The sequence below is a fragment of the Myodes glareolus genome, chromosome 9 (genome assembly GCF_982192425.1).
Source record: "Myodes glareolus chromosome 9, mMyoGla1.1, whole genome shotgun sequence".
NCBI classification, from domain to species: domain Eukaryota; kingdom Metazoa; phylum Chordata; class Mammalia; order Rodentia; family Cricetidae; genus Myodes; species Myodes glareolus.
This window is the reverse complement of record NC_142034.1, coordinates 81,308,435-81,335,003: the sequence shown is the minus strand read 5'-3', so window position 1 is coordinate 81,335,003 and position 26,569 is coordinate 81,308,435. Positions and strand designations below refer to the sequence as shown.

Below are 26,569 nucleotides of genomic sequence, written 5' to 3'. Positions count from 1 at the left end.
CCTTGAGTTTACTGGTAATGGGAGGCACCCTTTCCAGAAGTGGAGATGATGACTTTACAGCAAGGAAGACCTTGGGCAGTCAGAAGTGCCCTTCCCTGCCATTCTGAGCAGTCATAAACCGCACCTCAGATAAAATGTGACACGGTCTTTGCTTCCTGTTCCACTGTCAGGAAGAAGGACATTACTGAGAGGAACAACAGGCTGGGAGGTGACGGAGCTGCCTGCCAGCCCTCAGCCTTGGCCCTCAGCTCACCCTCACACTTGCAGTCTGCCTCCTCCACCTCATCATTTTTTTTTCCCCTAGAACTCTTCAGGACTCCCCATCCTCTTCCTCACAGAGTAAAATCTTAACCAGACTTCTGACCCAGTCTGGTCTTTCCAGTCCCAGGCTCTGCCATTGTTGGTGGCCAAGTTTCATGATCTCTGAAGAAAAAGCTTATAGATTTCTGCTTCTTGATCCAGTCATGTGCCTGCAACACCATTCCTCCTAACCTGCCTGACGTTTCTCTTTCCATGCTTCCTAGGCAATGCTTTAAATAATGTTGCTTTCCATGGACCTCCTCTGGTTCTGTAAATCTGTGTGTGCCCACGCGTGTCTGTGTTCATAAGAAATACACTTTTATGAACCACTGAGAAATGTTGCCCCATCCTTAAATAGTTTAGAATGAACCTTCTAATAATCAGAATATTGTTATGTAACTGATACACTTACTGAAAATAACAGAAGTAAGATAACATTATTAAGTCACTACACTACTTAATCTGCATTTTGTAATTTATCAAAATTTTAATCAAATTTTATCCACTTTGTAATAATAGTCATATTTTCTTAATGCATGGAAGCAATTATTTATTTCCTTTGCATTCATTTTACTTTTGTTGTTTGTTATTGATGAGACAGGGGCTTGCCTTGTAACCCAGGCTGACTTGGAACTCTAAATTCTCCTCATGTCTCAGTCTCCTCGGTGCTACAGTATTAGCCACCATGCCCTGCTCCTTATGACTCCCACCGTCAGTCCAGAATACCATCCAGAATCATATTCTATTTAACTTCTTTTTCTTTCATGCAGTTCTAACCCTTTCTTTGATCTGTGACACTTGAAAAATATAGGTTGGTGAACTTTGTGAACTAACCTCTAATTTGAGAGTTTTTTTTAATAATGTTTCTAACTCATAAGTGATGTCATGTTCTCTTTATATCATATCAGAAAGGCACAGGATGTCAAGATTTCCCAATGTTATTATTCTTTAAAATTAAGAAAATATCCAATTTCTTATCAAACTTTCATTCATTAATTTGCTATCCCTTTCAAATCTGCTCCCTTCCACTACCACCACCAAACCCATAACACTGGGTTTAAATCCAAGACCTTCATGTATACAAGAAAAATAACCTCCAAATGAATAACATCCCCAGCCCTCATGCTTTAACTTTTAAGGAAGATTACCGTACTTCTTTCTTTACATAGTTTTAGGAATTGAATCTAGGGCCTTACACCTCTACCACTGAGGTGCGTTCTTCATTGAATTGAATCCCTACTTTCAACTTCTGCTCTGTGGTTGACCCTCATTAAGTTGCCCAGGCTAGCCTCGAACCTACTCTCTAGCCCAGGTAGGCCTTGACATTGTGGTCCTCCTCCTTCATTCTCTTGAGTAACCAGGATTATGACCCTGTACCTGTTGTTAGAAAGAAAATCAGAGTATAATTATGTCAAAGAGATGTTTAAAATCGCCCCCCCCAAAAAAAATACCTGCATCACCTACATCAGTCCAATCTCTTCATTTAAAAAGATCTTACCACCCAAAAGAGAGAGGACTCTGGTGTGTCTAGCATTAGCCAAGGCAAAATTTCTCATTTGCATTTTCAACTCTGCTCATGAATGATCTTTTCATTTCCTTTGCCTTTGCAATAAAAAGGTGCCCGTGAAACGAATCTATCTTCGCATAATGAGAAAAAAGACACACTATTCTTTCTGACTTACAAAATGTCATAATATTGCTTTTGGTCCCATTATGATGGGCATCTGTAATTGCGTTTACTTTTTTGTGCTTGCTTCAATGGTTTCTGTAGTCTCTGAAGAGCTCTCTGCAGCCCTGGGGTCTGTGGATTGGAAAATCGTTCAGATTGATTAAAGCATGAAGAGAATGACGATGAGGGTCAGGGCATGTGAACATCAGGAAAGTAAAATATTACCATTTAAACTACAAATGGAACTTTTTTTCCCCATAAATGATCAGAGATTTACAATGGAAGCCTGGGTTGTTCATTGTAAGATTAATAACAACTGACATTAACTCATGTATGTATTCAAAAGAAAATAATCTTATGAGCCCAGTTAGTGAAAAAGACCATTATACACAGATTCTAACTTCACAAAGTATGTCTTTGAGAGATTTACTTCTAGGACTTCAAACAAAATTGGTCAAGAGGAACCTTGAGAGTTTAGTTGTGCATTCCTTTAAAGAGCCGGGCAGCTAGAAGATTCAGAGTACAGCACCATCCTCCACAATTGCTGGTCACCTTTGCATCACTGTGACCAAAATTACCCAACAGAAACAACCTCAGCAGTGAAGCCTCCTCTTTGCTCATGGTTTTGGGAAATCCAGTCCATAGTTCCATTGCCCCATGACCTATTATCATGACCAAGGCAGGTTGAAAGAATCATCTAATTGGGGGATCCACTTCCAGAGCAGTAGAGTCCAAGTTCATCATGGCAGGGAGCATGATGGTAGGTAAGCAGGCATGACAGATGTTGAAGCTGTACCTGAGAGCTTATACCCCTCTCCACAAACAAGAAGAGGGGAGATATGTTATGTAACCTACTAGGCTGCCATTGGAGTTGCTGTATAGTTGAGAATGACATTGAGATGCTGACCCTCCGAGCTCCATCTCCTGAGTGCTGAGATTACAGATGTGTGCCTCTACACCTGGCTTATATGTGATAAAACCCAGTGGCTCACGCTTGCTAGGCAGGCCCTCTGCCAATTGAGTCACACCACACCTCCAGTCCCATCCATTCATCTGATGCCCTGCTCTGAAGTGTTACAAGGTTAAAACTTTTATATCCAAAGAAATCCCAAAGACTAAAGAGCTCTTGGGAATGGAATACATGTGACATGAGGACCAAAGGAGGGAGCTCGGAAGGGAAAAGGAGTGGATCGGAAGAGCGTGGTTACAAAGAGCATGCAGGAGGGGACCCAGTTGCAACAAAGCAAGGTGATGTATATGGATGAAAAAATGTTATCATGAAACCTATTACACAGTATGCTGCTTTTCTTAAAAACTCAATGAAAAGTAAAATGTAAACATCTCTCAATTTGTCCTAAAATATGTCAACATAGTTTTGTGTGCTGCCCAATTTTTTCTTCCCAAATTTCTTCCTACGTGGGCAGGGTTAAAAATATTGACTATTCTTCCAGAGGACCCATGTTCAACTCCTAGCACCTCTATAGTGGCTAACAACTGTCTTTAAATCCAGTTCCAGTTCCAGGGAATCCAGTGCCTTATTCTGGCCTCTCCAGGCACTGGACATGTAAGTGGTACACAGATAGACATGCTGGCAAAACACTCATACACATGAACAATTTTTAAATACTTAATTACATGAGAAAAGGATGGTAAGAATATCTTTCTTCAGTTTTTAAAAGCTAACTCATTTTGTAAAGGTTTATTTTTCTTTTATGTGTATGTGCACACGCCTGTATGTATGTATATATGTATGTATGTGTGTGTGTGTATGTGTGTCTGTATGCTTGCAAGCATACCTAGTGCCTACAGAGACCAAATGAGGGTATCATGATCCCCTAGAACTGGATTTACATGTAATTATGAGTCACCTGATATGAGTGTTGGGAATCGAACCCAGGTTCTCTGCGAGAGCAGCAAGTGCTCTTAACCACAGGCCACCGCTCTAGCCCATCTTCCTTCTTTTTATGTGGGGAAGTCAAAGATGAACAAGGTGAATGGAGAAATTTTACCATTAAGATTGAATGAGAGCTCAAATGTAGCCCTTCAGCATTCCATCCTTGCAGACCAAGCTTTGGCTTTTCTACGACTGCACCAACCAGGTTGTCCACAGTGGCCACACCACCGCTATTACCTGCTTTCACAACCCTGATGCTTGTTTAGTTGTAGATTGTTTTTCTCATTGTTTAATACATATGACCCTAAAACAGATGCATTGTAGGGACTGTTCCCATTTTCCTAAGATTGGACCCTGCATAGACAAATGAAGAGAAGCCATGCTGTGTTTTCCTCCTTACCATAGTGACTTCATGTGTCACTCACCTCTCCTGACCACACCTTCCTGTGTGTTTTTAGACCATTGTACCTGTTCCTGGAAATGACTCTTTCCTTGGACTTTTCTTGGCTACGGTGGAAATGGCGAACCCCAAATGGCTTCCCCGGATCCCCTTCAGAAAGCACGCCTCTGCTTTCTCCAGAGATGAACCGGCAGAGCTACAACCCAGCAGAGCAGCGAGTGGTGTACCCCAACAATGGCATGTGTCACCAGGACTGGAAGAAGGTCTCCAGGAGGTACCCAGGCAACAGCATCTGTACAACCAAGTACACCCTACTCACCTTCCTGCCCCAGAATCTCTTTGAGCAGTTTCATAGGTACGCAACAAGGTCCCCCAACTATACACACCTTAGCCTACTATTTGCCACTGAGACAAACTCAGGGAAATTTTTCTCTAAGCAGCGTCCTCTAATATCCAAATGCATATATGGAACAAGCTTCTCTCATTGATCAAGTGATGGGTAGTGATGCCATGTGTTGGGTAGTAAGCATACATGAGGGAAAAATGAAATACTGGACTCATGGTACCCTCTACTGAATGAGACACATATTAATTTTTAAATTATTAAATTGATTTTAAAAAGGAATACTTGCAAGAAGAAGAATATGGTGCTTTACAGTGAGAATTTGACTTACTTAATAATGTCAGCAAAGATTTCCTTGAGGAAGTAGCAATTCAGATATGACTGGATGAAAAGATAGGTTCCTGAGTAGATAACTCACAGGGGCATTGGGGGCTAAAGTGTTCACTGAGCCAAGTTTGAGGACCAGAGTTCAGATCCCCAACACCTGTTTAAGGGTAGGTCAAGTGTAAGGCTGCCTACCTACAGTCCCAGTTCCTGGGAGAGGGAGACTGGGGACCGGGAGACTGTGGAGCCCCAGAGCAAAGCTGACTAGTTTAGATTAGTGAAATCAGCGAGCTCTTGTTCCAAGTAAGAGACCCTACCACATTATGTAAAGTATAGAGTGACTGGGGAAGACTTCAAATGTCAACATGTATCATGCACACATGTATATGCTCATGCACAAACATGTGCACCCATATATATGCAAACACATTACATATAACACACCCATTTTTAAAAGGAATAAAAATAAAGAAATGGGACCAGGAGAATGTTTCTACTGACATAGTCACACGAGCAAAGGCACTGTGGCAGAGGAAATGAGAGTCACTTAAAAATTTTGAATGCATAATCCATTCATTTCAAACAATGTACAAAAGCATTAATTATAAATCAAATATATACTTAAAATCACAAAATCTTTTGAAGTTTATGAAGTTCCTTGGTTGTTATGCTTCAGAACACTTTAGTGTACACAAAACCAATTTTATGCCACATAACATTTAAAAGAGCCCTTTAAATCAGACAGTATGATATTATGCTATCTTTGCGCAAGAAAGAACAAACACAGGCAGGTCCATGAATTAGTAAATCACAGAGACAAGGTAAAGGTGATGGCCACCAAGACTGATGGCCTGAGTTCAATCCCTATGACCTGGATGAAGAGAATCCACTCCTGCAAGTTGTCCTCTGAGCTCCATATGCACACTATGGCAAATGGCACATGCATGCTTGTGTACACACACACACACACACAGAGAGAGAGAGAGACAGAGAGACAGAGAGACAGAGAGAGGGAGTAAATGAGTATAATTTTAGAAATCTATAGAATTTGCCTTTAAAACCTTTACTACATTGTTTGACTGGACACTGAAAGATGTATTTGTTTGCATTAAAGCCACTAACTAGGAAGAGATTGGAAGAGTATGTGTTTCTCCTTCTGGGTCTCCACTCACAGCTTGCTTGTCCCTCCAGGTGGGCCAACCTCTACTTCCTGTTTCTGGTGATTCTGAACTGGATGCCCTCCATGGAAGTCTTCCACCGGGAAATCACCATGTTACCATTGGCCATTGTCCTGTTCATCATCATGGTCAAAGATGGCATAGAGGACTTCAAGAGATACTGCTTTGATAGAGAGATGAACAGCACCAGCATTCAGATATACGAAAGGTAAGAGGGCCCTCCCACTGTTCTCGCTCTTGTAAACAGGCTAAACAAACTCATCAGTTTATTTAAGGGTGAAGACGCAGGGCGATCAGTAATGAAAAGTCCCCAGACTATCTTACAAAAGATACAGCTTTAATAAAACAGAAGGAAAAACTTACACAGAGTCCCACCCGTCTGGAACGCTGGATCCAGGCCAGGTCGAGAACGAGAGGCGGGAGGGGGGGTGCTTTCAACTGCCAGGTTTATAGGTAAATTTTTGCCTTAGGGCAACACACCCCACGAACAGGATGTGATTGGCTGAACTCCCCTATCATCAGAGATTAATCTTTACTTGAATATGGCTTTAAACTTTAGTTTGTATGTGTGTGTGTGTGTGTGTGTGTGTGTGTGTGTGCGCGCTTGCCACAACAAAGTCCAAAGGTCAAATTGTATGAGTTGGTTCTCCCTTCTAGTATATGGGGTCTGGGTGTTGAACTTAAGTCATCAGACTTGATGGCAAGCACCCTTGCCTACTGAACTAACCTCATATGTTGTTTTTTCAAAAAAAAAAAGTTTAGACTTTTTAAAGTACTACTATTATTTTTACTATTATAATTTCATCATTTCCCCCTTCCTTTATCTCCCTCCAAACCTCTTTTATATACCCCTTGATCTTTTTAAAATTCATTGCTTTTTCTCATTAATTATCGTTACATGTATATGGATGTGTGTATACATATTCCTAAACATAATCTGCTCAGTCTGTCTAGTGTAACTTTATGTATGTTTTCAGGTCTCACCATTTGGTATTAGAGAGTCAATTGGAGAGCTCTTCCCTGGGAAGACCCTCGCTCTCTTTCTCAGCACTTCTTACTTGCCTGTAGTTCTTTGTACAGTGCTGAGGCCTTGCAGACTTTCTCCAGGGCACGTTATCATTGTCTGTGGCTGTTCCTGTTCAGCTCAAGTTTGAACATTCATGCTGGTGAAACTTCATGACTATGGCTTCTGACACACCAGGAGACACAGCTTCCCAGCAAACTCCCTGATCCTGTGGCTCTCAGAATCTCTTCACCCCCTCTCTCCCAAGTTCCCTGAGCCTTAGATGAAGGAAATGTATTGTGGAGGTATCACATGGGACTGGGTATTCTGATTGGTTCTGGTTTTGTGTAGTGCTCTTGAGCTGTTAAAAAGAGAAGATTCCTTGGTGATGGATAAGGACTACACTTGGATGTGGCTAGAAAGACAAATATTTAGAGTATAGTTAGGGATTATGCTGCTTTAGTGAAGTGGCAGTTGTAGGATCTCTTCCTAGATCCATGACTTCACTAGCCCTGGGTAGCTGGTTACCTTTCCGGTGGTGCGCATGATTTCCATGTTCTTAATGGAACTTAGTCCAATGAGAGCTATTTCTTATTAACAACATATGCATGGCACTATTACATGGTAAGGGTTATTTGTGCCATGCTGGTCATTGTTGTGATTCACAGGTAGGCCTGCTGGTTGCTTTCTATTTAGGAGCTTGAATGGCACCTTCCGGTATCAAGAAATCTAGTCCTCAGGGAAGGCCTTGCAGGTCAATTCCAGCTCAAGGAGCCTGGGCCCTGTGTCTAAAGTGCATGATGTCTTCACCAATAGGGATTTACCTTTGGAAGTAACCTGTTACATTTTGAGAATCTCTGACGAACAACTCAAAGGAGGACTTGCAATGCCTCATGCTGGGGGTTTGTTAGATGCATCTTCTTTGGCTCTTAGAGGGAGTGTTGTCAGGCCAGATAAGAAAATTTCATTTGAACTACATATGTGTATTTATACACAAACTTATGTGTGTGGTAGGGGTTTTCTTATGTAGATAGTGAAAAGTTACTTAGGACTTTTTCCGACATTAAGTTTTCTTAATTCAGTGATTCTCAGCTGGATGTAATTTTGACACACACCTTCTCATGAGTACATGGTGAAAGGTTGAGATAGTTGGTAGGCAGGATACTACCAGCTTCTAGCAGATGGAGGCTGGGGGGGTATCAGGATATGTCTTAAATACACAGAACAGGATACACATACACACACACACACACACACACACACACACACACATAAACTAGTCAAAAATAGCAGGGCTGATGCTGAAAAACCTTGCTATAGATCATGAAAACTCTCACAGACATTGTATTGTTAAGAGTGGGCTAGAAGCCCAAGCATTAGTCTCCAAGATGATTAGATCATCACAGGAGACTAATTTCCTAAGACGCTCTTTTGATGTTGTCAGGCGGTGTTACACAAATTAAAAAAAAAAAAAAAAACCAGCTAAACCGTTCTTAAAACTGCAGAGTGCCGTGGCTAAAAATCCATTTTGTTACTTAACCTGGTAGGTTTTAGGACCCAGAATTAGTGCACCTGTGTAGGAAAGGAAGCCACCTGCGGATGACTCCTACATTCCAACAGGTGGAGTCTCAGCCTGGCAGGAGGAAGTACCTTCTGGACACACACCCGTTCCGACCGGCTCCTTCCTGATCAGAGTTCTCCCACACTCATTTCAGACTGGCTCACTGTCTTCCTTTCTTTCAGTTTTTTTAAACTGTTTTTTGTTTTTTGTTTTTTTACTGGTAGTTTTGAAACAAGAGATATTTTATTTTCAGCGTGTTAGGCGAGGAGTAAAAGATGCTCAGTAAATTATGAGAGAAGAAGAGGTAGGCTTAGGCAGAGATGAGGAAGGAAGGGAGGAAACGGCGGAAAAAGAAAGAAGATAAGAAGAGGGTCGTAGTCTCCAACCTGCCTTTCGAAGGATGGCCCTACAAAGAAAACCCGAACCGCCACTATCGTGGGAACCAAGTCAAGACCAGCAAGTACACAGTGTTGTCCTTCATACCCAAGAACCTTTTTGAGCAACTGCACCGCTTTGCCAATCTCTATTTTGTGGGCATCGTCATTCTGAATTTCATCCCCGTGGTCAATGCGTTCCAGCCAGCGGTGAGCATGATTCCCATCTGTGTCATCCTCGCTATCACTGCCATCAAGGATGCTTGGGAAGACTTCCGGAGATACAAATCTGATAAAGTCATCAATAACCGAGAGTCTCTGATCTATAGCAGGTAAAACTAAGAGCTCTGGGTAAGTCTTGCTGGTGCAACCTAACTTCCCCTGGCTGCATCTGCTGCTAGCACAGGGGATGGTGGCAGGGGTTCTCATGATTTCCCTCAGTGAAATGTTTAGTGCCCAGAGTGAGGATGACAGTACGAACCACAAGCAAAAGGGGCTAAGGAAGGCTTTTCAAGTTAGGAAGTCTTCATGTAATAGTGTTTTCTTTGAAGATGTTTCTCTAAATTCTCTTCCCTAATTACTTGGGTGTTGCTGTGAGCACGTTTGACTTGGAGGAGAAATGCATCAGTGTTTCAGGGAGTGATGAAGCTTTGTCTTAGATGGGATCCTGAGGACATAGCCAGGCTGAAGCGCTGTCTCCAGTCCTAACCAAGTAGTAGCCTTAGGCAGGTAATGCAAATGCTCACAGTGACACATTGTAATTCCTAAAACAAGAGCAATTCTTGTTGTGTCCATGAACCTGATACAAAATGACCCTAGGGAGTGCTCAGTGTTAATATCAAACAAGTACATAGGCGCTACAATCACTTTTAGAAAGCAAAGTTCCCATCTGCTGAGCTATTGACTGTCCCAGGCTCGGTTCTGATAGTCCCATACAACTTAGCCTGCCTACCTTGGTCTGATCTGACCACACTGTTTATTGTGGCTTTGTCTACACAGATACATTCCAAAGTTTCATTGGGCAGATGGCCAAACTGGGCTGTTAGGGACCTGCTTTTATTTGGTAAGGGGGAAAGGAACAGAATTAAAAGCGGGTCTCTATGTGGTGACTACCTGTGGGGGCTGTCTACAAAAGAGCTAGGGGAGTTGAGCTCAGGCTTCAGGAAAGAAACTAGCAGGATACTTGTTGAATGAGCTAGCAGTGAGCCGTGAATGCTTGCAATGCTTAGATATGTAAGGCTTAGTTTCTTATTAAATAGGACAACTCATTCTATCAGTCTCTCTCTCTCTCTGTCGGTCTGTCTCTCCCTCCCTTTCTCCCTCTCTCCCTCTTTCCTTCTCTCTCTCTTCCTCTTTCTCCCTCCCTCCCTTTTTTCCTCTTCCTCGCTTTCCTTCCTTTCTCTCTCTCCCTCTTCCTCTCTCTCCCCTTTCTCCACCTCTCCCCCTTTCTCTTCTTCCTCTCTCCCTCCCTTTCTCCTCCTCATTCCCACCTCTTTTTTCTCAGATCACTCTGGAGCTGTCTTTCTCCATGTTTGTTGTTTGTTTTCAGAGTGGAGTTGGATATTTACTTAATGATTGCGGAAGGGAAGGAAAAAGGGGAGAAAAGGAGAAAGAGGCTGCCTCTCTGAGAGGGGGACAAAGAGCCTCTATGCTTTTTTAATAGCACCAGCAGAGGTTTTTTCTGTTGCCCTGGTCCCTGGCAGACATGAAAGGGAATTACTTTGAAGCTACTGGAACTGGGTTATGGGAGGTTATTAGTAGCGAAGTTCTCCACCCGGGGAAGCCTACAGGGAAACTGTGACATACAGAGAACTCCTAAGTGGAACCCATGCTCCCCACTCAGGGACACTGAGTTTTTGCCCATCTTTGCTGGCAGGGCCACAGTTATATGTCTAGAAAAAGTAATTTGAGGGATTTTTTTTTCCTTTCCCAGCTAGATCTAATTGCCATGACTGTTGTGAGTACAGTGGTCAGCTATAGCTGAGATGTGGACGGGCTGTCAAAATGAGAGGGAGAAAGAGCTGCCTGGGTGGAAAACCATTCTGTACAGGGAAAGCATCCATTTTCAGTGACCTCAACCCACCCATCTCGCATTTTGTCACTGCCTTTCTTCTTTGCTGTTCAAGCACGGGGGCACAAAGGCAAGCAGGCAGCTGGGCCCCTCCAGAGGAATGGGAGTCCTGTTCTTCCTGCTCTGCCAGAATATCCCAGAGTAATGAGCCTCTTCTTGGCACTAATCCCAACGCTGATCAGAGGGCATACTCACCTGTGCTGAGAGCCAGAACGTCCTATTGTTCTGTTCTCAAAATAACCTGGGGAAAACAAGGCAATAGTGAAATAGGTAAGAGAACGGTTATCTATTAAATATGTCTAATAGCTAAGGTATGATTGCACATGCCTGTAATCTCATGCCCTGGGGAGGCTAAGGCAGGAGAGTCAGGAGTTCAAGGCTACCTTGCCTATATAGTTCAAGGCTAACCTGAGCTATATGAGAACACACTTCAAAAAAAAAAAAGAATTTTGAAAAGGTGTTAGCTTGACCACTCGCTGGCAGGCAGAACAAAAGGAGAATTCAGTGTTTCTGAAGGACTGTTCCTAAGATATCCTGCCCCAAAATATCCCTTGGCTGGTCCTCACATCCTGTAGCTCATGGTTGACAAAGCAAAGGCACACAGTAAAGAAACCTGTACACTTTGAATTAATTAATAAAACTTCACGTTGCTCAATGACAACAAGATAACTGACTATGGGGGCCAGACTGGCAATCGTGTTGGGATGTAACAGGGATCATGGGCCCTCCAAGGGTCAAGCCCAGAAGGGTTCACCTCACCGCAGAGCTGACTACTCAGCTAACAACATGCTTTGTTCCAAGGAGAAATACAGCCCAGTGCTGAGTGGACCAAATTACCTGAGCTCTTTAGGGAAACTACAGTTATTGCATCTTTATTATTTCAAATTCAGTTATCCTTTTACAATTTCATACATATATATAGATATATATACATATATGTATTATGTTATTTTGACTGCATATAATTATATATACATATTACTTTAATTATATCCACCATCATTCTTTCTTATTCCCCTCCTCCTCCTATCGACTGCCTTCTTCCCAACCATCCCTCACTTGTAGTTTTATATCTTTTTTTGTTTTGGGAGGGGGGACATCCTGCTGCATTTAATTAGAATTGTATATGCAAACACGGATGGGGCTTATTTATCTGAGAAAGGGTAACATACTGGAGGCTACAATCTTGGCTCTCAAATCCCCATTTCTCCAACCGTCTTTAGCTACCCACTGCACCTTCGCAAGGGTTGCTAATGACATAATTATGCAAATTCTTCAGATTTAGTTTGTGTGACCTAAGGTTCTGCTCCGCCTGGGAACGTCTAATTTTCATACTTTTGCTTTATAATGTCTAAGACATCAGAAGTCTTTGTAAAAGAATAATTGTGTTCTCCCAAGGTCGCCCCTCCGTGAAGGGTTGCCTTTGGACAGAAGGGGCTATGACCTTGAGAAGACACCAGGCTTGGAGAGCCCACGGCTTGCCCTCTAGGCTCAGGTCCTCAGCCAACTATGATTAGGCTGGGAAAGCCATTTAAATTTCTCCATTCCAGTTTTTGCTTTCATAAGGTCCTGTGAGGTATAGTATTGGGGAAAATAAACAAACAAACAAACAGAGCCTACAGTCACCGAACATGTTCTTGGGTCTAATAACACAGGGAACATAATTATAAGTCAGGTACAACCCTCAGCAAGCAGCATGTCCAGTACCGTGTTGGCTCAGTTGTTTTCTCCTGCCAGGGGCAGAAACCTCAATCACAGAGATTTCCACAATGAGGGATTATGAAGGCTTAAACTGCCGCAGGTGACTGGCGGCGAGCAAGTACCTAGTACTCAGACAGCCTCTAGATTCCTTCCCGTCTTTGTCATCTGAACCCTCAGACAGTTGTGCCCCGGGATAAGGGAAGAGCTAATGCAGGGTCTGCACTCAGAAGTACTTCTAATATCCCACATAGGCACAAAGAAAGGTATTTCCGGTGGCTTTCATAAAAGGTCAGGAGAAGTAACTTACTCTGAACCACTTTACATCTCGGTGGCCCCCATCGGATCACATGCCCACCCTGACCCAATCCCTGGGAGCAGGAAATCAGATGATGAAAATCAATTATGCCTGAGGAAAGGTTCTTATCCACAGAACCCAGGCATGTTTTCTAAGAAGAAATAAAACCCAAATCAAATAACTTCGAAGAAAGAGAAACGGACATTGCAGAGGCCACTTCCATGGCCTCATCTCTGTCACTTAAAGCTCCATTTCTTGGTCCGTTGCTTTCCATCTGTTAGTGGGAACATGCCAACCTTGGGACACCCTGCCCCAGATGCCCCTGAAGTTTGTCTGACACTGAAGTATACAAGTTCTGCGAAAAACCATGGCAGGAGAAGCCAGAAATGCTGCCTGTATGTTAATGATTATCTGAACACATGGATACCAAGGGGCCTGTCCTGTTGCCAGAGATGAACGACACAGGATAAGATAGCAAAGAACTCAAGAGTTGAGAAAGTGACAGTGTCTTCTGAGGGACACCCAGAAGTATGTGTCTGACTCTTCCCTCTGATTTCTCTCATCTGAGAAACTGGCACCTTTTCTACTCCGTTCTCTTCTTTGCAATTAAGCACAGAGGCCCGTAGAATTCTGCTTGCTATCTAATCCCATGCATCATCCAGTCTAGACTCGTTTCTACTGTGAGGAAACGGCTTTGGCGAACAGTGGAAGCCTTGTTAACAGAATTACAATCCTGTTAGAGCATTTTCTTTTAATATAGCAAGGGTGCTTATGGTCGAGAGGTGACCCATTAATCAGATTTATGGAATGACTTGGAGGGGAGATTAGTTTCAGAATTGTATTAGCTTAGCTTCTCCCAGGGCTCTGTTTAATGAATCCAGAAACCATACCCAGCAAGAGGCTTGTATTTTTTCCAGCTAGCTTAGGGAAATTGTATTGGTATTCAGAAAACACCCAGCACAGGAGAAGGAATGTGAGCCGAGGGAATTGGAAGAGGATTCATCCCCAGATTGAAATGAAACAAAGTCCACCCTGAGTTACAACAGTCAGTCACCGGGTTATTCACCTGTTCAGCCAAATGCATGCGTGCATGCGTGTACACGTGTGTTGTGTGTGTGTGTGTGTGTGTGTGTGTGCATGTGTATAGTATATGTCTGAGTATGCACCTGCGTACATAAGTGTATGGAGGCCAGTGGTTGACAGCAGATGTCTTCCTTTACTGCTCTTCAAATTTTTTTTAGACAGGGACTTTCACTGGAACCTAGCACTTTACTGACTTGACAGGCTGTCCATCAACCTCTGGGAATACGCTTGTAGCTGCCCACCGCGTGCAAGAGTTTCGAGCATGTACACCCACACTTGCCTTTCTATGTTGGTGTTGAGAATCTAAACGCGGGTACTACTGCTTGTATGGCAGATATTTCCAAACTACGCCACTTCTCCAGCTCCTGTTCGGCATATATTAATTGATGAATGGATACCATCATGGCAGCGTGTCCTCAAGGGGCTCTCCGTCCAGGGTACAGGAGATGATTACAAACAGTTATAACGCCCCATGTACTTTGGTGCCCTGTATACAAGGAGGCAGGAGACATGCTACTATAGAGAATGTAGGGATTCATCTACCTGCATGAGGTGTCACGACCGATGGAGGCCATTCTCAGAGAGGTGACCCTTCAGGGAGCATGCTGAGAAATGCTCAGCCAGGCCGAGGGAGGGCCATTCATTTCGGAGGCTGGTCATACATCAACTGAAGGTTACGTGTTTTAGTTCGCAAAAGATCAGGGAGTACCAGGAAATGCCTTAAAAAAAAATGAGAAGAAATGAGAGAACACTGACCTGGTTTTCCTTGCTCTGTGTGTGTGTGTGTGTGTGTGTGTGTGTGTGTGTGTGTGTGTGTATTTTCAGTACATAGGCATGTTAGTAAGAACACGTGCTCATGCAGGTTTATACGTGTACACTTGCTTTTCATCAGTCAAAGTTGGGTGTATTTCTTGATTGTCCCCGCCCCTTGTTTTTTGAACCAGTGTCTCTCACTCAACCTGGAGCTCACCAATCGGTTAGGCTGGCTGAGCAGTGGGCTCTAATGATCAGCTCTGCTGATGACGGATTACCTGAACTGAGGTCCTCAGGCTTGGCTAGGAAGGGTTTTACAGGCTGAGCTTTCGTTTTACAAATGGACTGTCTCCTCAGTTTGACACTTTAGTGGAATGTGACGAGTCTTCCTTCTGGGAATCAGGTGACTGCTTCGATGACAAGATAATTCCGTGTGTGGAAGAGGGAGGCCAGCCACTGGTACTGGCCTTTGATGGCTGTCTGTCCTGCCTGCATCCACAGTGGATAGCCTAGGGATAGTACTAAGTTGACACTGATTGTTTTGCTAATTATCTAATGACATAAATAGAGCCATTTCAATAATCATGCCCAACCGGTCTCCCCTTTAAATGATGACCATAATTCTGCCTAAAGTCTATTGCCTGAGAAAATGGGCAGATGACGTGCAAGAGGGCTTGGAAATAGCATTGCTATGGAGACAAACTGTAGAACACATGGCCGCAGAAAGGATAGGGGAAGAAGAAAAACAGTCTTACAAAGACTCCACATCAAATCTGCACTTGATCAGAACTGCCCACCCTGACAGTTACTGTATCACATGAGCCCTTGTTTCAATGTCTGAACATCTCCACACTGAGTATCAGGTTTGGGGAAGACCACACCTGTCCTCACCTAGCCCAGGCCCTAAGACACTTGGTCTAGCATGACTTATAAAATGGTCTGAGCATGAGAACGTCAGGTGTGTGAAACTCCTCGAAGACGATGCTGTGGTCCACATCTTGCCATTATTCTCTGAGAGGTGACTCTAGAAAAACCAAAAAGTGGGACTGGGATGAGCAGAACAGAATTCAGGCTTTTTTTTTTAAGAGCTATCCTAACATCAAAATACCACCATCAACCTCCCTTCAGCCATAAACAGCTTCCTGGGGTTGCTTCTGTACTAAGTAAGCTAGCACAAATTAGCATGTACTGAATGCTTGGCATTGTGTCTGGCATTCAGCAGTACTTCCATAATATTAGCTAAAATACTGCTGAAGAGACTGCTAGAACCTTAACAGCCAGGAATCACCGAAAGAAAGGCAAATGACTGGAGATGGAAAACACATGAGAGAAAAGGAAAAAAAAAAAACTATCTGTGGAACTTGCTTCAAGCCCCAACATACAGAAAAACATGTGTCAGGAGAGAATCTGAACAATGCAGACAGCAGAGAGGCGTTCAGGGTCATCTGAAGTGTGACTACGAAAATTCCCACAGGCTGGAAGTCACAACAAGACCAACAGAACGTGGTGTTCATGGCCAGGTATTTATTTCACGTTTGGCAAACCCAGTGCCCATCTTGCAAGTGTCTCCATCTGCACGCTCATCCTTCTGCCCTGCCATGTGTTCACAGAGGACTATAAACCTAAACACCACTTGGGCCAGTTCAGCTTATTGTTTCAGAAGAGAGCACCTTAGACCCCAAAGGGCAGGGGAGTCATAAAACAACAGTTCAGGGGTCCCTGAAGCTCAGCACGCTTCTCATCAGAGATGATTTGTGTGTCAGCACGGGAGGATTCATAGCCTCTGCCTTGTCGTTACTGGGCTCAGGACGCTAGAAGGTGATACCCATGTTCTCATTTAGCCTTAGTTAGGCTTCTGTCCCTTTCAGCTTCGTCTACCATGTAACTCATTTCCAAACAAAGCATCCATTCCTTGTTAAGCTATGGTGCCCCTCACTGCAACTCACAGGTCCTGTTAGACATTCCTATGTGATTTTACCTGAATTAGGTAACCCCTCTGAGGCCCTATTTTTCTCATCTAAAAAGAGAGGGAAAATGGTAATAACAAAAGTTGTCTCCTAATTAGGCAGATAAATGGTCACATATGTCTGGTCATATGTCATCATATGGTCAGCTATGATCTTTTTAGGCACTCCATACATGTCAACTAACACAGTGAGATCAGATTTTTTTCCCCCAAGAGTCAAAGCATAGTTCTTTATTTTATTATTCTTTCTGTTGCTTGTTATACTCTATTCTTTTGCAGTTCTGTTCTTCTACCTTGATGTTTCCCTTCTTCTGTGTCTTTATTTTTTTTCTATGACAGTGTATATATGTATATACCCCTGCAAAATCTTTCAAGCAATATAAAAATCACAATATGGTTGAATTCTATTGTTTAAGAGAATGATTACAATAAATACAAATAAAAATGCTTCCCATTTCCTTACATGATTAAACACTGTACATATTACAGGGGAAAGCAAATTATTCCTACAATCCCACATATAACTAAACATTTCTTTTTTATTGCTCTTATTGAGCTATATATTTTTTCCACTCCCCTCCCTTCCTCCTCCCTCCCTTTCTATCCTCCCATGATTCCCATGCTCCCAATTTACTCAGGAGATCTTATCTTTTTCTACTTACCATGTAGTTTAGATCCATGTATGTCTCTTAGGGTCCTCGTTGTTGTCTAGGTTCTCTGGGATTGTGAATTGTAGGCTGGTTTTTCTTTGCTTTATGTCTAAAAGCCACTTATGAGTGAGTACATATGATAATTATCTTTCTGGGTCTGGGTTACCTCACTCAATATGATGTTTTCTAGATCCATCCATTTGTCTGCAAATTTCAAGATGTCATTATTTTTTCCACTGTGTAATACTCCATTGTGCAAATGCACCACATCTTCTTTATCCATTCTTCGGTCAAGGGACATTTAGGTTGTCTCCAGGTTCTGACTGTGACAAATAATGCTACTATGAACATAGTTGAGCATATGTCCTTGAGGTATGATTGAGCATCTCTTGGGTATATGCCCAAAAGTGGAATTGCTGGGTCTTGAGTTAGGTTGTTTCCTAATTTTCCGAGAAATTGCCATACTGATTTCCGGAGTGTCTGTACCAGTTTGCACACCCATGAGCAATGCAGGAGTGTTCCCTTTACCACATACTCTCTCCAGCATAAGCTGTCATCAGTGTTTTTGATCTTGGCCATTCTTCCAGGTGTAAGATGGAATCTCAGAGTTGTTTTGATTGCATTTATCTGATAGCTAAGGATGTTGAACATTTCCCTAACTGTCTTTCAGCCATTTTTGATTCATCTATTGAGAGTTCTCTGTTTAGGTTCATACCCCGTTTTTTATTGGACTATTTGTTCTTTTGGTGACCAGTTTCTTGAGTTCTTTGTATATTTTGGAGATCAACCCTCTGTCTTATCTGGGGTTGGTGAAGACTTTTTTTTCCCGTTCTATAGGCTACTGTTTTGTCTTGTTGACCATGTCTTTTGCTTTACACAAGCTTCTCAGTTTCAGGAGGTCCCATTTACTAATTGTTTCTCTCAGTCTCTGTGCTACTGGACTAAGTGGACTCATGTGAAAAGACATTCAAGGCTATTTCCCACTTTCTCTTCTATGAGGTTCAGTGTGGTTGGTTTTATGTTGAGGTCTTTTATCTATTTAGACATGAGTTTTGTGCATCACGATAGATGTGGATATACTGTGTGCTCTCTGACACCCCCAGGCTGGTTGTTCATAACCCAGTGACCATGGCCTTACAGGAAGAAAGGCTCCTGTCCTGCGAGGCATGGTGTGCCTGTGGCTATCACCTCTTAATGATATTCTAAGTTATTCTTTCTGAATGTGGCTACATAGTCAATGAGGTTAGAGATGGGTACCATCACCAAGCCTGGAGTTTTAACACCTAGTATATCCATATCTATTTTCATTCTTCTACATGGTGATATCCAGTTATGCCAGCACCATTTGTTGAATATGGTTTTTTTTCCATTTTATATTTTTTAACTTCTTTGTCAAAAATCAGGTGTTTGTAGGTATGTGGATTGATATTTGGGTCTTCGATTCAGTTCCATTGGTCCTCCTGTCTGTTTTTATGTCAATACCAGGCTGTTTTCTGTACTGTAGGTCTGTAGTAGAGTTTGAAGTTTGGGATTATGATGCCTCCAGAAGTTCCTTTATTGTGCAGAATTGTTTTGGCGAACCTAGGTTTTTTGCTTTCCCATATGAAGTTGAGTATTGTTCTTTCGAGGACTGTGAAGAATTTTGCTGGGATTTTGCGATCATATTTTTATTAGAAGTCTTCAGTGAGGAGTCTGTCATGACTAATTGTCAAAATGACTTCAAAAAGCTTCTCCTTTATGAACTATTCAAGATGAATCTATAGAACATTATATTTAATAAACACTTAACTCACCTAATTGTAGGCACATAAATGTAGACTTTCCCAACTCTCATCAAGGTCATAACCTAGTGGAAATAAAAGGGGCATGAAACAATAAGGCGACGGGAGCTCGATGTGCAAGCAGGCATGCCAATAAGCCACGGACCACTGATGTTCACAGCCTGGGGTGAAAAGAGAGAGGTGGGATTTGGATCTGCTGAGGATAGATAAGGTTCACACACAGTGAGCTATGTGCTCTCAGACACCCCAGGCTGGTTTTTCATAACCCAGTGACCATGGCCTTGCAATAAGAAAGGCTCCTGTGACTCCCTGTCCTGTGAGGCATGGTGTGCCTGTGGCCATCACCTCTTAATGATATCCTAAGTTATTTTTTCTGAATGTAGCTACATAGTCAGTGAGGTTAGAGATGGGTACCATCACCAAGCCTGGAGTTTTAACACCTAGTGTACACATGGGACCCTGGTATGACCAGGCTTCCAGAGCCTGTGGATGAGAACAGGGTGATGCTAACCCAAATGTTCCCTTGTTAGGGATTCTCAGCCTCCACCTGTTAATTTAGATTTTGGGTCCTCTTAGGCCAAACCCCAGTAGCCCTGGTTGGATCTAGGCATCTCTAGTGTGGGGAATGTCACTTACATCCCACAGTGTCTCCAGTCCAGACATGGTTCCACCTCCCTCTGTCCCTCTGCCTCAGCTGCTCCTTTATAGAGTTTCCTCAACTCCTCCATGTCTAAAAGACTCCTTCTCTGCGGTCTGTGTCAAACAAGCAAGTATAGACAGTAAAGACCTGTAAGGTAGGAAGAAAGTGGTCCTGTCACCCTCTGTCCTAGGTCCAGGCTCTTTAACGGTATTCCTTCAGCCTCAGTGTCATTCACTGGGACCAGGTCAAGAGCTAAAACCACACCACCCTTTTCAAACCCTACTCTCTATCACCAGACATTCCTTCCAGTCCCCAAACCCCATACTTCATTTGTATCTGCTAATAAAATAGACAGCTGCTATGGTTTCTAGTTCTCGGTTTCTACAGCAATGCTCAATTCTGCCCCAATCTAGAAACCACTACAAGGAGAAGGTTGGCAGCTATAAATACAAGTGCAGAAAGCTTTGAGTTACAACTACCAAAACTCCCTCATCACATTTGAATAATCTGAAGGTCAGGTTAACTAGGGGCTGGCAAGGTAGTTCATCCAATAAAGTGTTTCTTATAAGCTTGCGGACCTAAGTTTGATCCCCAGAAGCCACAAAAAATCTGGGCATGATGGCACTTTTGTAATCTAAGACAGGAAGATGGCTGAGGGTCACAGGATATATAGCCTATCCTACATGACAAGTCGCCGACCAATGAGAAAGCCTTTCTCAAAAATAAAAGGTAGACAACACTTATGCAGTGACAATAGAGGTTGATCTCTGACCTCCACACACATGCACAAATACATGCACCTGCGATCACATGAAGACACAACACACCTAAAGAAGAGCAGTAATATCCCAAGGCTATACAATGTGTAAGAGTTAGAACTGTCCTTCAAATGCAGCCCAAGTAACTCCAATGCTTCTAAATATGATTCCATATGCCTCTGCCTCCACACTCAACTTCCCAAAAATCTGAGCATTATAAGCAGGCCTGAGTCAGCCACAGGCTACGGAAACCAGAGCGGGTCTAGCCTGAGCTTTCTCACTCTGCCCCTTCGCCAGACCTCTCCACTTGTCCCAGCCTCGGCGTCTTCACCTGAAGAATAGGGGTAGAGCTACAGACATGGTCAACCATAGAATGTAATTGTGAGTGTGAACCAGCATGAAGAAGAAAGTGTGAGGGACAAGAAGAGTGAGAAGCCCTCACTCTACCAGGAACGATCCTTTCTCTCAGCATCCTGAAGAAAGCCATGTTCAATGAGCACTGAGCGCAAAGCCCTAAACGCAGTCCTCATGTGGGTCCTATCTTAGTCGTCATTCCACAACCCTATGAGGGAGGGAATGCAGATAAAGAAATACAGGTTCTGGAGGTCCAGGAACCACAGACTGGACAGCCCAGAGACGTAGGATAGAACCAAACATGATGGTGGGGGGGGAGTCAATGAGAAACATAATAATCAGAGAGACTTCATCTTGCAAATGATAGCACAAGATGCAGAGACCCACAGCCAAACAAAAAGCGGAGCTCAGGGAACACTGCAAAAGAGAGGGAGGAAGAATTGTAGGCTCCAGAGGGGCACAGACACCACAAGAAAACCCACATACCCAACTAACCAGGGTTCATAAAGGGCTCACCGAGACTGGTGTCTGTATGGTTCTGACCTAGGTCCTCTGCAAATAAGCTATGGCTGTGTACCTTGGTCTTCTTATGGGCTAACAGTGGGAGCAGGGGTATCTCTGACTCTTTTTCTTGCTCTTGGGACCCTTTTCTTCATCTGGGTTGTCTTGTCCAGCATTGAATTGAGTGTATGTGCCTAGTCTTATTGTAACTTTTCATGGCATGTTTGTTTGACGCCCCTTGGAGGCATGCTCTTTTCTAAAGAGAAACGGAGGAATGGATCCAAGGGAGAGAGGAGGCGGGGAGAGGAACTAGGAGAAGAGGAAGAAGGGAAAATGCTGTTGGGATACAATATATGAAAAAATAAATAAATTTTTAAAAAGAAATACAGGGTCTGAGAAGTTGTATAATTTGACTATGTTTTCACAGACAATGCTCAATGAAAACTGGATTCAAACATGCTCATTTAAAGAAAAACAATTTTACTTCATTTCTCTCTCTCTCTCTCTCTCTCTCTCTCTCTCTCTCTCTCTCTCTCTCTCGTGTGTGTGTGTGTGTGTGTGTATTTTGGGTATGGTAGCATGAATGCAGGTTACTGTCCAGGCTAGAAAAGGGTGTCTGAGTCCCTGGAGCTATAATCATAAGTAGTTATAAACTGCCAGACATGGATGTTAGCAGACATGGATCTTAGGAATCAAACCAGGGTTCCCTGCGAGAACAGTATAAATTCAATAATTGAGCCATGTCCTCAAACACCAAACACATTCTTTTTATTTTAAATTTTGTATTCATTTTATATACCAACCATAGTTTTCTTTCCCTCCCTTCCTCTCTCTCCCCTCCACCCCCAAAGTCCTATCCACTCCTCAGAAAAGGTAAGGCCTTCCATGGGGAGTAAACAAAGCCTGGCACTTTAAGTTGAGAAAGGACAAAACCCTCCCACCTGCATCAAGGCTAAGCAAGGTATCCCACCATAGGGAATGGGCTCCAAAAGCCAGCTCATGCACTAGGGATGCACCTGGTCTCACTTCCAGGGCCACCCCAAACAGACCAAGCTACACAACTGTTGCCCACAGACAGAGGGCCTAGTTTGGTTCTATGTAGGCAACCCAGGTATCGGTCTGGAGTTCATGAGTTCTCAAGAGTTCAGGTCAGCTGTATCTGTGAGTTTCTTTGTCATGATCTTGACGCCCCCCAACTCATATAATCCTTCCTCCCTCTCTTCAGCTGGACTCCCAGATCTCTGCCTGGTGCTCAGCTGTGGATCTCTGCATCTGCTTCCAACAGTTAATGGATAAAGACTCTATGATGACAATTAGGGCAGTCACCAATCTGATTACAAGGGAAGGCCAGTTCAGAAACCCTCTCCATTATTGCTAGGAGTCTTAGTTTGGGTCATCCTGTGGATTCCTGGGAATTTCCCTAGCACCAGATTTCTTCCTGAACCCATAATGGCCTCTCTATCAAGATATCTCTCGTTGCTTTCCCGCTCCATCCCTCTTCCATCTCAACCATGCCATTCCCTCATGTTCTCAGCCCCCAATCACCCCTCTATTGCCCCTCCACCCTCAGTTTACCCAGGAGATCTCATCTATTTCCCTTTCCCAGGGAGACCCATGCATCCCTCTTAGGATCCTCCTTGTTACCTAGCTACTCTGGAGCTGTGGATTGTAGTTTAGTTACCCCTTACTTTACAGCTAGTATCCACTTACGAGTGAATATATACAGTGCTTGTCATTTTGGGTCTGGGTTACCTCAGTCAGGATGATTTTTTTCTATTTCAATCCATTAACCTGCATATTTTAAGATGTCATTTTTTTATAGCTGAGTAATACTCCGTTGTGTAAATGTATCACATTTTATTTATCCATTCTTCAGGTAAGGGGCATCTAGATTGTTTCCAGGTTCTGGCTGTTACAAATAATGCTGCTATAAACATTGTTGAGCAAGTGTTCTTGTGGTACAATTGAGCAGCCTTTGAGTATATGCCCAAGAATAGTAATGCTGGATCTTGAGATAGATTGATTCCCAATTTTCTGAGAAATTGTCATACTGATTTCCAAAGTGGCTGTATAAGTTTGCCCTCCCACCAGCAGTAGATGAATGTTCCTTTATTCCATATCCTCTCCAACATAGACTGTACTCAGTGCTTTTAGCTATTCTAACCAATGTAAAATGGTATCTCAGAGTCCTTTTAATTTGTATTTCCCTGATAACTAAGGATGTTGAACAATTCCTTAAGTGTCTTTTGGCTATTTGCAATTCTTCTGTTGAGAATTCTCTGTTTATGTCTGTACCCCATTTTTAAATTGGATTATTTGATATTTTGATATCTAGTTTCTTGAGTTCTTTATATATTTTGAAGATTAGTCCTCTGTCAGATGAGGGGTTTGTTGGATCTTTTTCCTATTCTGTAGGCTGTTTTTTTTTTATTTACTGTGTCCTTTGTCTTACAGAAGATTTGTTGTTTCAGGAGGTCCCATTTATTGATTGTTGCTCTCAGTGTCTATGCTACTGGTGTTATATTTAGAAAGTGGCCTCCTGTGCCAATGCATTCAAGGCTACTTCCCATTTCTCTTCTATCAGGTTCAGTGTAAATAAATGTATGCTGAGGTCTTTGATCCGCTTGGACTTGAGTTTTGTGCATGGCGATAGATATGGATCTATTTACAATCTTGTACATGTTGACATTCAGTTATGCGACCACCATTTGTGGAAGACGCTTTCTTTTTTCCACTATATCATTTTGGCTTCTCTGTCAAAAATCAGGTGTTCATAGGTGTTTGGATGAAGTCAGAGTCTTCAGTTTGGTTCCATTGCCCTTGTGTCTGTTTTTGTGCAACTACCAAACTGTCCCAAACACATTTTTAATTCATGGACTCTCCTCATTATTCTCAGTGGTCCCTACGCACCTGGGGCATTCTGGACTTGGTATTTAAGCTTGCTGGAGGACATCGCAGGTTAGTTTGTCATCTGTTAACACTAAGTCCCATAAGATAGCTTCTCCTCCTGATAGGTCTCGTCTTCTCCAGCTCCCACAGTTCTTTATGTAGAACCTAGTGACAGGAGAAATGGAGTCAAACATTCTCCTCTCCATCTCTCCCCCTCTCCCACTTCCACATGCCATACACTTGGTTTACAACCTCCCTTACTATTTATTTACCTATTTAAAAAACAATAAAAAATAAAAGGCCGTCCTCTCCCAGAAAGCTGTTTAGCACCACACCACATAATTTCTCCTCACGGTAGAATGTGCCAGATGGAGTCTTTGACCTAAGCCATGAATCTTATTTTTAAGCAGCAGCGAACGTTGCAGGAAACTGAAACAGCAGTGAGCTCCCAGGTGCGAACTCTCGGAGCAGAGGGACCGGCAAGAGTCGATGCACGCATCCCCCGGAGCAGCTGCTCCAAAGGGGCCATATTCATGAGGGAATGACTCTAGCTGGTGGCTCCTGGCCAGCAACTGGTCACACCTGAGTGTCCCTCCGTGTAGAAGCATGCCACTTTTAGGGCTTCAGCTAAATTCTCCTACTTCTCGCCTCCCTTGGCTGAACACCCTTGGGCTAGGCATCGTTGGCTGCTCCTCAGACATGCTGCTGACAGATGAAGTGGCGAAGTGTACCCCAGAGCACTGAACAGCCAGAGCAAAGTAGCCAAGTGAGAAATGGCAGTGTCCCTAAAGGTTCAGTAAAATGTGCCTGTCATCCTATAACATAGCTGGGTTAGGTTACTTTAACATAGCATTATAAAATAAAATACTGCTACAAATAAAATTTCTCAACTGATGGACCCAATAAGGAATGTCCCATGTACCCACACTAAACTACATCCCCCAAAGTACTTTTTAATGAACACTAATAGCTCAGCACTCCAGTCACCCCCGCCCCCCTGCCCAGGGCCTGTTGGAGAAGTACAATGTTTCTGGGAACTTGATCCAGAAACCTCACTCCAAAGCCTGAGCATCAATTTGCTGAGATTCCTCTTTTCTAGACTTGAGGAAAGGTTGAGGGGGTTTGGGGTTTTTGTTTGCAGGTCATTGTTGCCTAACTCCAAGCCACATAAACAGCATGAAGGAGAAAGATGGGGTTGGCAGAGTAGTGGGAAGGCTGTTTAATGGAGGTAAAGAGGCAAACCCCCAGGAAGAACCATGAATGTCCCTTTCCTGTCTGGCTTCATTGGGATCCAAGTAGTACCATAAAGAGGTCCAAGGTTGATGATGCCTGTGTCATAATGAAGATTGACAAAGTACCATTCCAGTCCATACATATATTCCTAAGTTTACACCCAAAATTAAAATTAACCTCCCAGGTCTTCCATCTTTCATCATCCTGGCCTATATCCCATACTTAGCAGTGGAGACCTTTATTGGAAATAGCAGATTTGTTTTCTGGTGGAGATGCCTTGACGTGGCTTTGCTCTGAATGTGGCAACCCAAACTGGCCTATTTGTCACAACCTTCAGGATGAAGGAGCTCTGAAAATGATGACAATCCAGGTGATGCTCAGATTCAGGGGTGTTATCCCCAAACATGATCTCACACACCAGGTGGAATAAATGTGGAAGATGTGGCAATCAGCTGATACCCCACAGTCCCAAAGACCAGGAGGAAGGAACGGGAGATGCAAACAAACAGGGGGATAACCCTTGGTTCCTTCAGGCAAGTTTGTTATAATATTTAAGAATCATTTGTTTGCTTTCTTTAAAAATGAAAAAGAAAAACAGAAGTATAAAATAAACCCCCTCCTTCCTTCTGTGAAAGTCTTTTTACTGCATCCTATAGTCTTTAAAGAGCCTTGTACCTGAGCACTTGACAGGTGATCCCAGGGCTGAGTTGCCCTAGCTATCTTGGTAGATGACTATCTACGCTAAATAGACAAATGAACACATTTTAAAATACATCTGTGAAATGGCACAATAAACTAAAGATGGTAGGATTGTCCTAGTCTTCATTTCTAAGAAGAGCTATGAGGTG

The 26,569-nt window shown here is 43.0% G+C and overlaps 1 protein-coding gene across 4 annotated transcripts in view; it reads left to right on the top strand.

Annotated features, from left to right (window-relative positions):
* Atp10b (ATPase phospholipid transporting 10B (putative)) overlaps positions 1-26,569 on the top strand; it is a 289,706-nt gene that overhangs the window by 181,127 nt on the left and 82,010 nt on the right. For 3 of the 4 annotated variants that reach the window (XR_015003547.2, XM_087910707.1, XM_085694856.2), the window contains exons 3-4: positions 4,322-4,618; positions 6,122-6,316. Coding sequence is in view for 3 of the 4 variants with exons in the window: in XM_087910707.1 (XP_087766833.1) it covers positions 4,344-4,618; positions 6,122-6,316 (470 nt within the window). In the remaining variant the exon portion in view is untranslated. Of the gene's footprint in view, positions 1-4,321; positions 4,619-6,121; positions 6,317-8,746; positions 9,379-26,569 lie in introns of those variants that run through there. The other variant, XM_048435992.3, reaches the window with a different exon arrangement.